A 13,535-nucleotide genomic window follows, 5' to 3' on the forward strand; every position below is an offset into this window, starting at 1 on the left:
TATTTTAACATTTCTAGCATCTGTCCCTTCTACAAAATGGAAATTGTATGGATGTGACCTGATGATTTGTTGAGCCAGCCCACTGATGACAGACATTTAACTTATGAACTATTTCCCGAATGTGAGTTCACTAGATGATTGCAAGAAAACGTTCCTTTATTTTATATTCACAGTTTGGCAAACATTTTCACCACCCCGTAAAGAAACCCTGTACCTGTTATCAATCGGTCATTCCCCATCTCTCACCCCGGGCCCCACAGCCCTCCTCTGCCTTCTGCGTCTGTAGGCTTGCCTCTTCTAGATGGTTCACATAAATGGAATCACACCCTATGGGACCTTCTGTGACCGGCTTGTCTCAGTCAGCCTGGTGTCTTCCAGGTTTGTCCTTGTAGTGTGTGCAGAACTTCCTTTTACGGTCGAATAACGTCCCACTATGGGGACCACCTGTTTATCCACTATCTGTTGGTGGGGTTGGAGAGCAAGCTTCTGTGAACACGGGTGTGTGGTATTTATTTGAGGCCCTGCTCCCAAATCTTTTGGGCAAAGCTGTCACCTGACACTGGGGACGCTGAGTGGTAGCTGACGTTGTGAACAGTGAAGTCCCCTCCCCCTTTCCTCACTCAGCTCCCAGGGCGGGGACAGCAGGTGGAGGGCAGCCAGGCCCCCCACGCTCAGGCTGAAAGTCCGGGGCCTGTCCGGGAAACTCCGCGGCTCAGGAGGAGAGGGTGTAGACCTGCCCGAGGGCGCCAGGTTGGCACAGGTGCACCCAGCCTCACACTGCCAGCCTGCCCTCACCTCTCCGTGGCCCAGGGAGGCATTAAATACTCATAGTGGATATTCATTATTGTAGAGTGTGCCAGTAACGCGTGCACTCTCACACTGCCCTTGACGAAAGGAAGGGAGCCCGTGCAGCCCAGCCTCCCTCTGTACCGGACGGGGGCTGGGGGGGGGGGCGGACAATGGCCCCAAACCTCAGGCGTGTCACATCTTTGTACTTCTTAATGGTCTTTCCTCCCTGGACGTACCCCCACATAAGACCTAGGGCGGTCCTGCGTGTTTCTGCGCCATGTGAGGGACCCACACAGTGTGTGAAGGTCTGTGACCCGCCCCCCTCTGCCTCTGTCGACTCTGCCCCTGCAAGACTAGATCGCCCCATCGCTGAGCAACCAGTGCCACAGTGAAGATCCTGCCACGTCTGCGGGCCACAAGGGCAGAGTTCCACGTGCATGTCAGTGGCAGCCCCCGGGGTGGGAGCTTGGGCAGCTGGTGCCAAGTTCTCTCTCTGAAGCTGTGGCCCCAGCAGTGCCAGGCTGCCTTTGTTCCACCTACACCACGTGGCCTTCAGTGCCTCCCTCTGAAACGGGACGGACAACGAAGGACCAGGCCTCTGGCATGGACAGCAGAGCCACTACCTCCCGGAAAGGAGAAGGAGGTAGTGCAGGCAGCCGTTGGCCGCGTTTAAAAGGCTTGCGTCTATGGAGCCGCAGGGAGAGCATCAATTAAAACGTCAAGGGGAAAGCTGAACGGGAAACTGGAGAAACTGCCAGATTGTAGGACAGAGGGATAGAGGAGAAAGGAGAGGAGTCGTGTAAGAATTGGAGGCACCTGAAGGGGGGCAGACGCCCCCCCCCCCCCCCCCCCCCGTGGGGAGGAGCAGGGACGTGCATGGTGGGAGCAGAACCCTGTGTTCGTAACAAAAGCCCACACGCAGGGAGTTAAAACAGCAGAAATTCATCCTTCACAGCTGGAGGCCCTGTCTGTCTGCGCCTCCTCTCATAAGGACACTTGTCACGGGGTTAGGGCCACCCGATAATCCAAGATGACTTTCTCCTCTGCGGGTGTGTACCTTGATCTCCGCTGCAAAGACCCTTTATCCAAATTAGTCCCGTTTGCGCGCAGGGTGTAGGTGGGCGAGTTCTAGGAGGAAGTCAGTAGATGATGGCAGTCGGAGGGAGAAGGAGGGGGGGGGGGCTGAGCATGTGAGTCCACACCAGGTGGTCTACACCAGCAGAGAGAAAGGAGTTGAGAGTGGCTACAGCAAAGTGAGGGCAGCAGACAGGGCAGGGCCAGGCCAGGAGCCCTGCTGTGCCAGCTGGCTTGTTAGGTGGTGCCTGTGACCTTGATGACACTCTGAAGCTACCAGTACCTCCCGGCAGCTCGGCTGTGGTGCAGTGGGAGCCTCCAGGGCAAAAAGAGTTTGTTTCTCGCTCCTGGCTTTCAGGCTCCAGGAGCCCCTGGCGGTGCCCGTGCCCCCCACACCCTGTATCTCCTTCTCTGTGCAGTGGCCCCACGGCCGGTTCAGGTTCCTCAGACAAGGCCGGGCTGGAGACGGTCCCCTTGGCCACAAGAGAGAAGATCCGGTCCAGGTTCCACGGCAGCCACGACCTGATCCACCGCCTGTTTGTCTGCATTTCAGGTGCCGGCTGGGCCCGCGTGGGGCGGGGCCTCAGGGGGTGGGCGGGGCCTAGCTGCCGGTGGGCTGCAGGGTGGGGGCCTTGTTGGGAGTGGGTGGGGCCTCAGGGTGGGGCGGGCCTGGCAGAGGGTGGGCTGCAGGTTGGGCGGGACCTCGAGTGTGGGCGGGGCCTGGCTGAGGGTGGGCTGCAAGGTGGGGCGTGGTTGGGGGTGGGTGGGGCCTCAGGGTGAAGAGGGCCTGGCTGAGGGTGGGCTGTAGGTTGGGCGGGGCCTGGCTGGGCGTGGGCCGCAGGGTTGGGCAGGGCCTGGCTGAGGGTGGGCAGCAGGTTGGGCGGGGCCTCGAGTGTGGGCGGGGCCTGGCTGAGGGTGGGCTGCAAGGTGGGGGCGTGGTTGGAGGTGGGTGGGGCCTCAGGGTGGAGAGGGCCTGGCTGAGGGTGGGCTGTAGGTTGGGCGGGGCCTGGCTGAGGGTGGGCTGCAGGTTGGGCGGGGCCTCGAGTGTGGGCGGGGCAGGGCTGAGGGTGGGCCGCAAGGTCCCTGCTGGGCAGGATGCGGGTTGTGCCCGGCCATGGGAGCATCCCCTCCCTGCCATCTGGGGATCCCCCCACAGTGCCATTTCATCATCCCCAAGCCCAGGAGGGAGGAAGGCTTAATTCCTCACTAGGGCCCCCATCTGTGACTGGGGAACCCATCCGGCTCCCGTGGGGGCCTTGGCCACCCACACAGCGAGGGTCTGTTCAGTTCGTGGTTCCGATTGTGGCGTTCATCCTGCCTAGTTTTGTTTCCCCCGAGTGGGGGAACAGGAAGGAGACGCCTGTTTTGTCTCCCCGGGGAATTCAGAGGGCCGTGAGCCAAAAGGTGTCTTTTTAATGCTGCTCTTTGGTTCGTGTGTTAAAATAACTAACACATCCATGTGATTCAACAGTATAAAAGTACGCACTGAAGGCCCCCTCCCCGGCCTCCTGCGTGCCCTTCCCACCCCCACCCTCCTGGTTTAGGGGTGCTTGCAGACGGGGCTTCCCCCGCAGCCCACGCTACCCGCTCTTCCCGGCCTGCTTGGCAGGACTGCAGCCTGTGGCCTGGGGGGGGGGGGGGGCAGGCGGGATCCCTGCAGAATCCCGGTCACGATGGGGGGTGTCCCATACTGCCCCGGGGCCCCCCAGGCACTGCCAAGCCAGGCCAGGTGGGACCAGGAGGACCCCGGTGACCCTGAGCTTGGCTTCACACAGCTGCCACACAGCTTTGTTCCGAGGTTTAGGGATATGGAGTCTGGCAGGCGCTCAGTACCGTCGCGGTGCACAAAGAATCCTCCGGAAGCGCTGACTGCAGTCCCTGGGGCGGGTCACTGGGCTTCCCGTTCTGGCCCGACGCCCGAGGCTTTCCCCTCACGCTGCCTTAAGTAGCAGCGGTGTCTGCAGCGAAGGAGCTAACGGGGCTTCGATTCTCGCTGAGAAATGGCCCTCACTCAGGGAGGAGGACCCCCCCACGCAGGGAGGGGGAGCCTCACTCAGCGAGGGGGAGGGCTCAGTCAGGGAAGGGGAGCCCCACTCAGGGAGGGGGAGCCCTCAGTCAGGGAAGGGGAGCCCCACTCAGGGAGAGGGAGCTGTCTCGAGGAGGAGGAGGGCTCTGCGGTGAGAGTGGGGGAAGCAGGGAATGGCAGGGAGTCTGGCAGAGGGCAGGGCCCACCTTGGCTCCCAGCCACACGCCCCGAAGGGGCCCCTGCAGTCAGGGGGACTTGGGGCAGCAGCGTCTGCCAGGGGAAGAGGGCACGACCGGACACACACGTGGCTGTGTCAGTGAAGGCGCTGCTGTGGGCAGTGGGCACGGTTCAGGGCCCTGGGGTCACCTGTCAGTGAGAGGCTAGGACCACTCAGGAGTAGTGGCTGCGACCCCAAGGATAAAATGTGGGAGTGAGAGTGAGCAGGGGCCAGCGGGGGGCTGGCTGTGTAGGCACCCCTCCACCGGCCTCCCCTGGACTCCTGAGCTTTCACTCCTGCCAACAAAGCCAGCTCCCAGGGGCTGGTGGCCTCTTCTTGCCCCCACCAACCTGAGGACACAGCCAGCGGCTGGAGCCCCCGGAGCCTGACGGCCCTCCTCCCCTCCCAGGTGTGGCTGACCAGCTGCAGACCAACTATGCCAGCGATCTGAGAAGTATTCTCAAGACCCTTTTTGAGGTCATGGCCACCAAACCAGAAGCAGACGACAAGGAAAAGCTAAAGAAGGGTGAGTCCCGCTCAGGGCGTGTCCCCACCCCAGGGATCAGCATCTCCTCACCCTGTAGGGCCACCCAGCTTCTGCACAACCTGCCACATTCCAAACAAGAAGCACCCAGCACTGCCAGGCTCTCCGCTAGGGGACCAAGGGGCACACATCACAGGCCCCAGAAGTGCCCGAGAGGCCACCTGCCTGGGCAGTGTCCCCACCACTGGCTCTGCAGGTGGCTTACAACCTCACACGCACTGGCCTGTGCCCGCAGAACCTCCCACTCTCCCTCTGCGTATGCTCCTGCGAGGTCACCCAACTTCTTGGGGCTAACAGGCTGGGAGGGACAGTGCCCTTCCTCCTAAAGACAAGACCCAGATGTGGCAGAGTCACTTTTAGCAAATTCTGGCTGCCAAAACAGTCCGAGGCCAGCCCAGAGTCAAGGAGGGGACATAGGCCCCATCTCTCCCTGGGGAAAGTGGCTGTTCATATCCTGTGGCCACCTGGGACCTGCCTCACATACTTACACATGCTCAACACATCACGGGTGTAGACACGTGCCCTCACACCCACATGGATACTTGCGTGCGCGCACACACACACATTCTCATATTGTCACGTGCCTGGGGTGGGGAGAGAGCCTGACCCTTGGCTTACCCTCTCCCCCCCCCCCCCCGTGCTGGGCTGAGATACCTGTTCTGGGCCAGCTGCCCCTCATCACAGGGCATTTGGGCACACAGGGCAGCCCGCCCCAGCCCACCAGAGCCCCTCCTTGCTAGCGGGGAGCAGGAGCAGAGTTAGTTCTGTGTGTCCACCAAGCTCTGACTCCTGGCAGCACCGTGCCAGGCTGCGCTGCCCCCATTTGCCGGGGATTCCTGGGCGGGATTGCCTCCTGAGATATCACGGTTCAGAAAAGGCAGGTGACATGGACCGCTTCTGCAAGCAAGGATGGTGGGCTTAGGGATCACAGCCCAGGGAGACCTTTCTGCACAGACCGTGCAGGGGCTCTGGGGCTGGGGGGCCCCCAGGGGGGCCGCATGCCTCTGGGCACTGAAGGCCCCTGCCGGGGTCAGTACCCGGCCTGCTGGGGCTGTGGTGACCCCATGGCCGTGGGACCGCAGCTGGGTTTGGGGGACCCCTGCCAGTGATGCAGAGGTGGGGCTACCGGGAACAGGTGTTTCTGTGCCCACCCCACCCCTCCCTTCTCTTCCAGTCACCCAGAGCCTGCGGAGTGCAGCCTTAGAGGATTGTGCCCTGTGCCAAGAGACCCTGTCATCCTCTGAACTGGCAGCCAAGACCCGAGATGGGGACTTGGAAGGTACGTGTGGAGCCTGGGCCAGCGCCCACGGTGCTGCGTGCTGGGCAGGGAGCAAAGGCCCTGTCTGGACTGTCCCCCTTTCTGCCCTGGATATGGAATCCATGAAGGCACCGCTTCTCCGACTGGGGGTCCCTCCCCAGAGGCCCTCTGGGCACGTAGCTGCCCCTGGGGAGGCAACTTCCCACTCTGGCATCCCCTCTTCGGCTCCCAGGGTGGGCACACGGGCCCCTGGCTGGAGGCGGCTGGGCTCGGCACAGGTACACACCTGTCCCCACCTGCATTCACCTGCCCCACAGGAAGGGCCTCAATGGCAGCTTCTGGCACCCTCTTCACAGGAGGCTGCAGGCTGCGCTCTCTGGTTACGTGGGAGCCCCGAGCCCCTGCTACCCTGTTAGCCTGGAGGTCAGGCCTGCTGGTGTCCCAGGCAGGGAGGGAGCATCCAGGGTAGGTTGGGGCCCTGGCATCATGTGTGTGGGGAGGGGCCGGGGACCTGGGAAAGGTGCTGAGATAGATGGTGGCAGGTGGGCCCAACCAGGTGTCAGATGTGCGTGGAGCTGAGAAGGAGTTGAGAGTTCACCCCATGATGGGCCAGAGGCCACAGCACTCCTGGTGTGCCTGGCCAGCTGGGCTGGCCCTGCCTGTGTCCGTCTCAGGGCCTCCCTGGCGCTCCAGTGCTCCGGGGGTGATGGGGTTGCGGGTGTCCAGAGGGGGCTGCGGGGATGGGGTGTCCGGAGCAGGCACAATCTCCCGACTCTTTCTGGAAAACCATACACGAGGTACAAAGCACCTGTAGCAGGAACTCGGAGCCCCTCTGCTCAGGAGGAGCGGAAGTGAGAAGCTGTGAGGTCCGGCTTCCCAGTGCACGGGCGGGAGCCGCACCCTCCCTGCCGACTGCCGACCCAGCCTGGCTCCTGGAAGTGGCACCTGCTGACAGAGCCTGGATGCTGGTCAGAGGAGCGGTTCCAGGAAGTCCCCCGGACTCTCACGGTCCTCACAGGAGAGGGTTTGGCCTTTTCTGTCTGAGCTGGTGTCTGTGGCCTAGCATGGCCCTTAGGGGCTAACATTGCCACCTGGGACTTCCCTGGGGTCAGCCTGGGATTTTTACACAGGGGAGGGGTGGCAAGCGGGAGAAATGACCTCCCTGCACTGAGGTGAGCTCACGGGGCCCAGAGAGGAAGGTGGGAGGGGTGGGTGGGAGGTAGTTTTGGGTCTGTGCAGGCAGGAGGAGGGGCAGACCCTCCAGGCCAGGAGGGAGGCCAGGAGACCCCAGGCCCTTCTTGGACAGCAGCCTTGCCGAGTTCCGTTTGGAGGTGCTGAGGATGGGGCCAGGGGTGCAGGCCAGTGCCCACCTGAGCCCTGGGGGTCGTGCGAGTCTGGACAGACCACCTCTGAGCACACTGTGGTCTGAGGGATGGATCTCAGATGTTCTCCCCCACCCCTCCCGGCTCTTGGCTCTGGCCTTGGGCCCTGAACGGGAGGAAAGTGCCTGTCTTGCTGTGTGGGAGCTCTCTCCTCCCCCACACTGATGAGTCTCCGAATCCCAGAGCAAACCTCCATAGAGGCTTCCAAGCACCTCTAGAAGTGAGACAGGATGGGTCCCACACCCACCTGGAAGGGGGGCCCAGGCCCCAGCCTGGCCTGCACCTGTGTCAGGGAGGGGCCGGCCGGACGTCTGCCTGGGTTCCCAGGACCACGAGGACCCCATAACTGCTCTGGAGCCAGGGGTGGGCAAGGCTGGGGCCCCGGGGGGCCCCACAGAGTGTGCCGAGCTGGTGGCTGATTTCTTCACTTCTCAGCTACCACCTCTGCCCGAGGGCCCTGCCAGGCTGGGTGCTGACAGAGAGAGGTTCAGGAGAGGGTCATCCGGGTGAACACTCCCTGCCCACGTCCCGAATCCAGGCGGCCTGGCGGACAGGCACTGACAACAGCTGCAAAGGTCCTGTCCATGTGATGCCAGCAGTTTCCCGAGACCGTAACCAGCACCCGGAGTCCAGGGGAGGATGGGAGGGGAGGAGAGCTGGAGCTGCTGGGGCCCATCCGGCGGAAGGCACCGGTACACCCACTGCCGGGGTCGGCCTCCCACCCCAGCCCACCGGCTGCCACTGTCACCGCTTCGTGGCCCCCTCTGGCTGACGCGTACCCCCTTCTCGTCCCAGATCCACCAGAGTGGGTCCCCGATGAGGCTTGCGGCTTCTGCACGGCATGCAAAGCGCCCTTCACTGTTATCCGCCGGAAGCACCACTGCCGAAGCTGCGGGAAGGTAAGAGGGGCACGGTGGCCAGAGGTGGTGCCCGCAGACCCAGACACTGTGGCCAGGGCATCCCCGGGGCCCGCCCGCAGGATCTGGGAGTCAGGACCGACCCCCCAGGGCACTGGTAAGGCCTGTGGGGCCCCGCTTTGACTTGGCACTGTGTGCGGACTCCGGGCACTCTGCCCACTGGGTCCCGATGGTGTGGTGCCCAGCCCCCAGCCGCTTCAGAGCTGGGGACGTGGAGGGAAGGAGGGTCTGAACAGGAGGCCTGCAGCAGCCTTGGAGTAGGGCTGGGACCCTCCTCGTGAGCCTGGCCTCCCGAGGCCATGACCCACCCCAGGCTTTTCCGAAGGTCCCCTCCCTGCCCACAGAGCCCCGCCCGTGGTGCCCGGCACGCTGGAGGAGGGGGGATGTGGGAACCGCCGAGGTCGGGAGGGGTGAGGCACGGCATGGCGGGGAGGGTGGCGGTGGCTTGTTTGGCACCCTGGCTCACCAGGTCCCCTGCCCGCCCCTCAAATTCCAGATCTTCTGCTCCCGCTGCTCCTCGCACTCGGCCCCGCTGCCCCGCTACGGGCAGGTGAAGCCCGTGCGCGTGTGCACGCACTGCTACATGTTCCACGTCACACCCTTCTACAGCGACAAGGCGGGCATCTGACAGGACGCCGGCACTCCCCAAACCTGCCAGGGCCCCAGAGGACTCCCGGGGGCGGTGCTGCTGGCCGCAGGAGGGTCTCCACTGCATTTCACTGAGCGGCCGCCACCACTGCAGGAGGCTGCGGGCCGCCCAGGCTTCCAGAACGTCCAGCTCCTCCGTCCCTCCTACCCTGGACTCCCCACCTGCGGGGACCCCCGGCCAGCTGCAGGGGCCAACGGGAGGTCGGCTTCAGGCAGTGGGGATACCCAGGGCTGCCAGGTGGCTGCCTGGGCAGGGGTGGGCTTTCCTCCCACCTGCCCCCTGCCCCTGCCCTCTGCCCCCCCGGCCCCTGTCCCCTGCCCTCTGCCCCCGGCCCCTGGCCTGCTGAGCTGCTCAGCCATACTAGAAGGCCTACGCAGAGCCGGCTCTTGACCAGCCAAGTGGGACCGCACCTGGGCTGATGGTGGACAGGTCCAGGAGAAGGGCAGGCCTCGGCGTCCCCACAGGGCTTTCCCATGCGCTGCCCGTTCTCTGTCCCTGCCCCGAGCCCGCAGCTGCCATCTCATTCTCCAGCGCTGCCCCTCCCTTGGCCAAACAGCAGGCATCTTGTTTATTCTCGGAGGGGGAGATTCAGACACACGGCCAGGTCCTCTGGGCCGCAGGCATGCCCCTGCCGGTGTGTGCCGGCTGCTGACGAGATGGGGGGCCAGGCAGCTGCCTGCACAGCACTGAGACCCAGTTCCCCAGGTTCTTAGGCCAGGGCCCCCGGGGTCCGAGGACCACCAGATGTCACCCACCTGCTGCCACTACCCCCTTCCCTCTGACCCCCTCCCCCCAGGGACCCTGGCCCACCTCCTCAGACCCCAGAGTGGCCCGGCACCCAGGCGGAGGCCGCCAGGGGGCCCCAGCACGGACACCTCAGGCTTAAATCTCAGGCTTCACATTGCAGTGAGGATTGCAGCTTTATTTTTAGAGAGACGCTAACTACTGCTTCTTTTATAAGAAAATCCAACTACTGCTGAACAGTGGGTACACATGCACAGAAATGGCTTCTGGGGGGGGAGTATATAATGGAGGAAATATTATGTATTGAGATTATTTTTATTTTCTAAACGCTGTAATTCGAAGCCATTTCCATAAATCTATTTAAGGATTGCAGACACTTGTTTCTGGTGTGAACGTGGACTTCTTTTTCTGCGTCTGGGAAGCGGTGTTCTTGCATTCTTCCCTAGAAAGCTCCGGGCTTCTGCGCTCTTAGGGAAATTGAGGGGTTCCCATGAGCCCGTAGGAGAGGGGTAGCCAGCCTGCCCCCCCGAAAGCCCCATCCCATGCCCTACGAGGGTTCCAGGGTCTCCACTGCCTGCCCACTTGCCCCGCCCCTTTTCTCATGGTCTTCAGCTCAGAATCCTGGCCTGTGTGTGTGTTGGCGGGTGGGTACTCTTGGACACTCCCCCTTGGAGCCCTCCCCACCTGGTCCGGGTCAGGACCACCCACCCACCCGGGGGGGCTGCCTTCTGGAGTGCCCTGGAGAGAATGCAGGGGAGTAGGCTGCACCCTGGGGTTGCCATGGCAATGGGGCCTTCCTCTGCTCTTGGAGGCTGATCACTTGGGTGTCTAGTCCCTTGGAGGTGGACACTGGGACCCCAGAGAATGGAGGGATGGTTGTGAGAAACCACCCAATTGGTGGCCACCAGGCCCACTTTCTTCCCGAGAGGTGAAAGAGTTTAGAATTGGGGGACTCCCTAGGGGCACTCCTGAGTCCTTCAGGAGTAGAAGAGAAGGGATTTGCAGGGGGACCTGGTGTCTCTGGCTGCCCAAGTCTGGGCCTCATCCTCCTGCCCTGGACAGAGCCCCTCCCACCCCTGTGGGTGGCTGCAGCTCCAATGGCTGGACAGTGGAGACTTCTGGAACGTCAGCTGCCCGGGGAAGAAAGACAGCCCCTGCTATCAGACCAGGAGGTCAGCCCCTCACAGGAGAAGCTGCTTTGAGGGGACACTGCAGGGTCCCCCTTCCTCTCCTCAACAGGCCCACAGTTGTCACCTTCCAGACTAAAACACTGTGGCCCTCCTTATCCACCAGGTCAGGCTGGGAGGCACGGAGACCCAGGAAAGAGGGTCTGCCCACCCTTGGCACAGACAGAGCTGCGCTCCTGAGGGAGAGGCCTGGGTCCCAGGGAGACAGGGAGAGCTCTGGGTGTGGCCTGGAGCCAGGAAGCCCGCCAAGCCAGATTTGGCCTGCCCTTGTGCATCCCTACCCTGAGCTGCCCTGGAGGAAGGTTCTGGGGCCATGGGAGCCTCCAGTAAGAGTGACTACTTGTACCGTTTGTTCAGGAATGAGAGTCCTGAGTCATGAGACTTTCCGTGCTAAACCGGGGACGTGGGGTCATCCTACCCTTCGACAGAGCTATCCACACCCCAAGGGCAGAGCCAAGACCTGGGGATGGGAAGTGGATTAGTCCAACACCGAGTTTCCCACTCAGGAAGGTTCTAGAAGGAATAGTCTGCTGCCCACCCACAGTAGGGGCTCAAGACTGGGAGACCTTGGGGACAGGGACAGGTAGAGAGAGAGACACGAGCTCCAGATTTGGAGGCAGCCCTTGCAAGCGGGCTTGGGCCTGGAGCAGCCTTCCTGAGCCCCCCAGTTCCCCTGTGTCACCATCATTATGTCCTTCCTGTTACCGTTTTCTGAGCGCTGTCCCCTCTACTCCCCTTGACAATCCCCCGAGGGGGCAGGATCCCAGTGTCATAGATGGAGAAACTGAGGCTTACAGAAGTTGGCAGACGCTGTTAGCTTTTAGGAGGGTCACACGAGAGGCGGAAGCAGAGGGTGCCGTGACAGTCCCAGCTGGCTCTGCCTGGAGAGCCCCTTCTGAGGCAGGTGTGGAGACAGGGGCTCCACCGGCATCTGAACGCCCACGGCACACCCCTGTCTGGCATCAGGGAAGGCTGGGGAGCTGCAGGAGCCTGGTGCACCTGGGTCTGGCTTGCCCATCTCCCCTCTCTGGCTATGCACAGGCCCTGGGGAGAAGGCCTTCCGTGTGCCCCAACGCCTCCACCCCATGCTTCTGGTAACAGGTGGGGGTCCTAGGTCTGGCTGGGCCCCACAGGTACTCAGGACCTGCAGCCTGCAGGCCACCAAGGCAGAGGATGGAGGGCCTGGGGTGGAGCACCCAAAGCTCTCTGTACTCACTCTGGGAGGTGGCACGGGGGTGGGGACGAGGGATGCACCCCACCTGGTCCTGCCCCTCCCACAGTGGGCTCAGCTCATCCAGTGCTCCCACCTCCCACCCCTACACCCACCCCTGGCCTCTGGAGGTGCCCTGCTGCTTGCCCCCACTTGTGGCTCATCCGTCCCCACAATGTGCCCAGGGACAGCCAGCCTGCCCTCAGGCCTGGCCCTCCTCCCCTGGACATGCAGGTGGGCAGCCCCCCACACCAGCTGTGTGGCCTTGGTGTTCCGGCTGCTGGGGAAGGTGATGAACAATATAATCCCGGGAGGCCAAATGGGAGGACTAGGGTTGGAGGTGTGCTCCCCTTCTGGGGCCCAGGACTGCGCCCCCTCCAGGGTCCCTGCTGCAGACCCTGGTGGCCACCAGAGGGCGACCCATCCCACCACCTGCGCTCCCAGTGAGGTTGGGCTGCCAGGGCAGGGGGGCCACCGCATTGCTGCCTGCAGGGGTGAGGAGGGGCCAGGGAGGGTCCCAGCTCAGCAGGGACTGCAAGCAAGGCAAAACACATCCCAGCCAGGTCTAGGATGGGGAAACAGGCGTCCTACTTAGAGCTGGACATCTCAAACCACCGGGGTTGGGGCTGGGGGCTGATAGCACCATGGAGGGGGGCGGCTTCTCAGCCATTCCTGGCTCTTCCTGTTCCCTGGACTCTGCAGTGGGAGCTGGGGGAAGGTGGGCATGACCCAAGGTGCCTGCCCCATGCCACCCCCATGACCCAGTGTCCTGGAGGCACTAATCTCCTCAGAGGCCTAGCCAAAGCCACCTCCTCCAGGCAACCTTCCTAGCCTGCAGCATCCTCCTCCACCCCCCCCCCCCACACCCCACATTCTCAGGGCAGAGTCTGGGGTCTCCTTGCAGGAGTCAACAAAACTCTAGAGCCTCTCCTGCCTCTGAGACTTGGGAGAGGGGCAGATTCCAGCACTGAGCAGTCACTCAAAGTTAATGTCACATCCAAGACTTAAACACGCAAGCAAGGCTTTGCGTTCTGCTGTGCGCTCAGGGTAGCTCAGGGCTGGATCCTGCACCTGACCTGGGCAAAGATGGGCGCACAGACATTCTGGATCTTTCCTGCCCTTGGGGCCTGCAGATCTGGAGCAGAGGGCATGTGAGCTGGTTGGCCCCTAGGCCTGGGTTGTGATACCTCTGCCCATGCCAGGTCCTAGCCCTCCTGCCCCTAGTTCATGGGCCACTTCTCCCCTCACTTCCCCCACCCTATGTGCACTGAGGTGCCACCCACCATCACAGGCAGTGTGGAGCCACTGGGAAGGGCTGGTCCTGGGTGTTGCTAGGAGAGGGGTCCCTGAAACAGCTCAGCTGCAAGGTGGGGCCACCCCTCTCCTCTCAGACTGGGATGCCGTATGCACCTGGTTCCCACAGTCACACCTGGCCCCTTGCCCAGCCGGCTGTGGAACAGAGCAGCCCTCGTGCCCCACGGCAGTTAGTAGGGTGGGCATCCAGCAGGTGCACTCACCCTAGGCAAGGTGCCGGCTTT

General features: G+C 62.8%; 1 protein-coding gene across 3 annotated transcripts in view; it reads left to right on the top strand.

The window, feature by feature from the left end:
* ZFYVE28 (zinc finger FYVE-type containing 28) overlaps positions 1–9,979 on the top strand; it is a 118,029-nt gene extending 108,050 nt beyond the window's left edge. For 2 of the 3 annotated variants that reach the window (XM_043573159.1, XM_043573161.1), the window contains exons 9-10: positions 2,283–2,416; positions 4,516–5,791. In XM_043573159.1, coding sequence (XP_043429094.1) covers positions 2,283–2,416; positions 4,516–4,976 — 595 coding nt within the window. In that variant the 3' untranslated portion in view covers positions 4,977–5,791. Of the gene's footprint in view, positions 1–2,282; positions 2,417–4,515; positions 5,792–5,824; positions 5,930–8,085; positions 8,190–8,703 lie in introns of those variants that run through there. The other variant, XM_043573160.1, reaches the window with a different exon arrangement.
* Positions 9,980–13,535: the final 3,556 nt, after the last annotated feature.

This window comes from Prionailurus bengalensis, chromosome B1, assembly GCF_016509475.1.
Source record: "Prionailurus bengalensis isolate Pbe53 chromosome B1, Fcat_Pben_1.1_paternal_pri, whole genome shotgun sequence".
Taxonomy (NCBI): domain Eukaryota; kingdom Metazoa; phylum Chordata; class Mammalia; order Carnivora; family Felidae; genus Prionailurus; species Prionailurus bengalensis.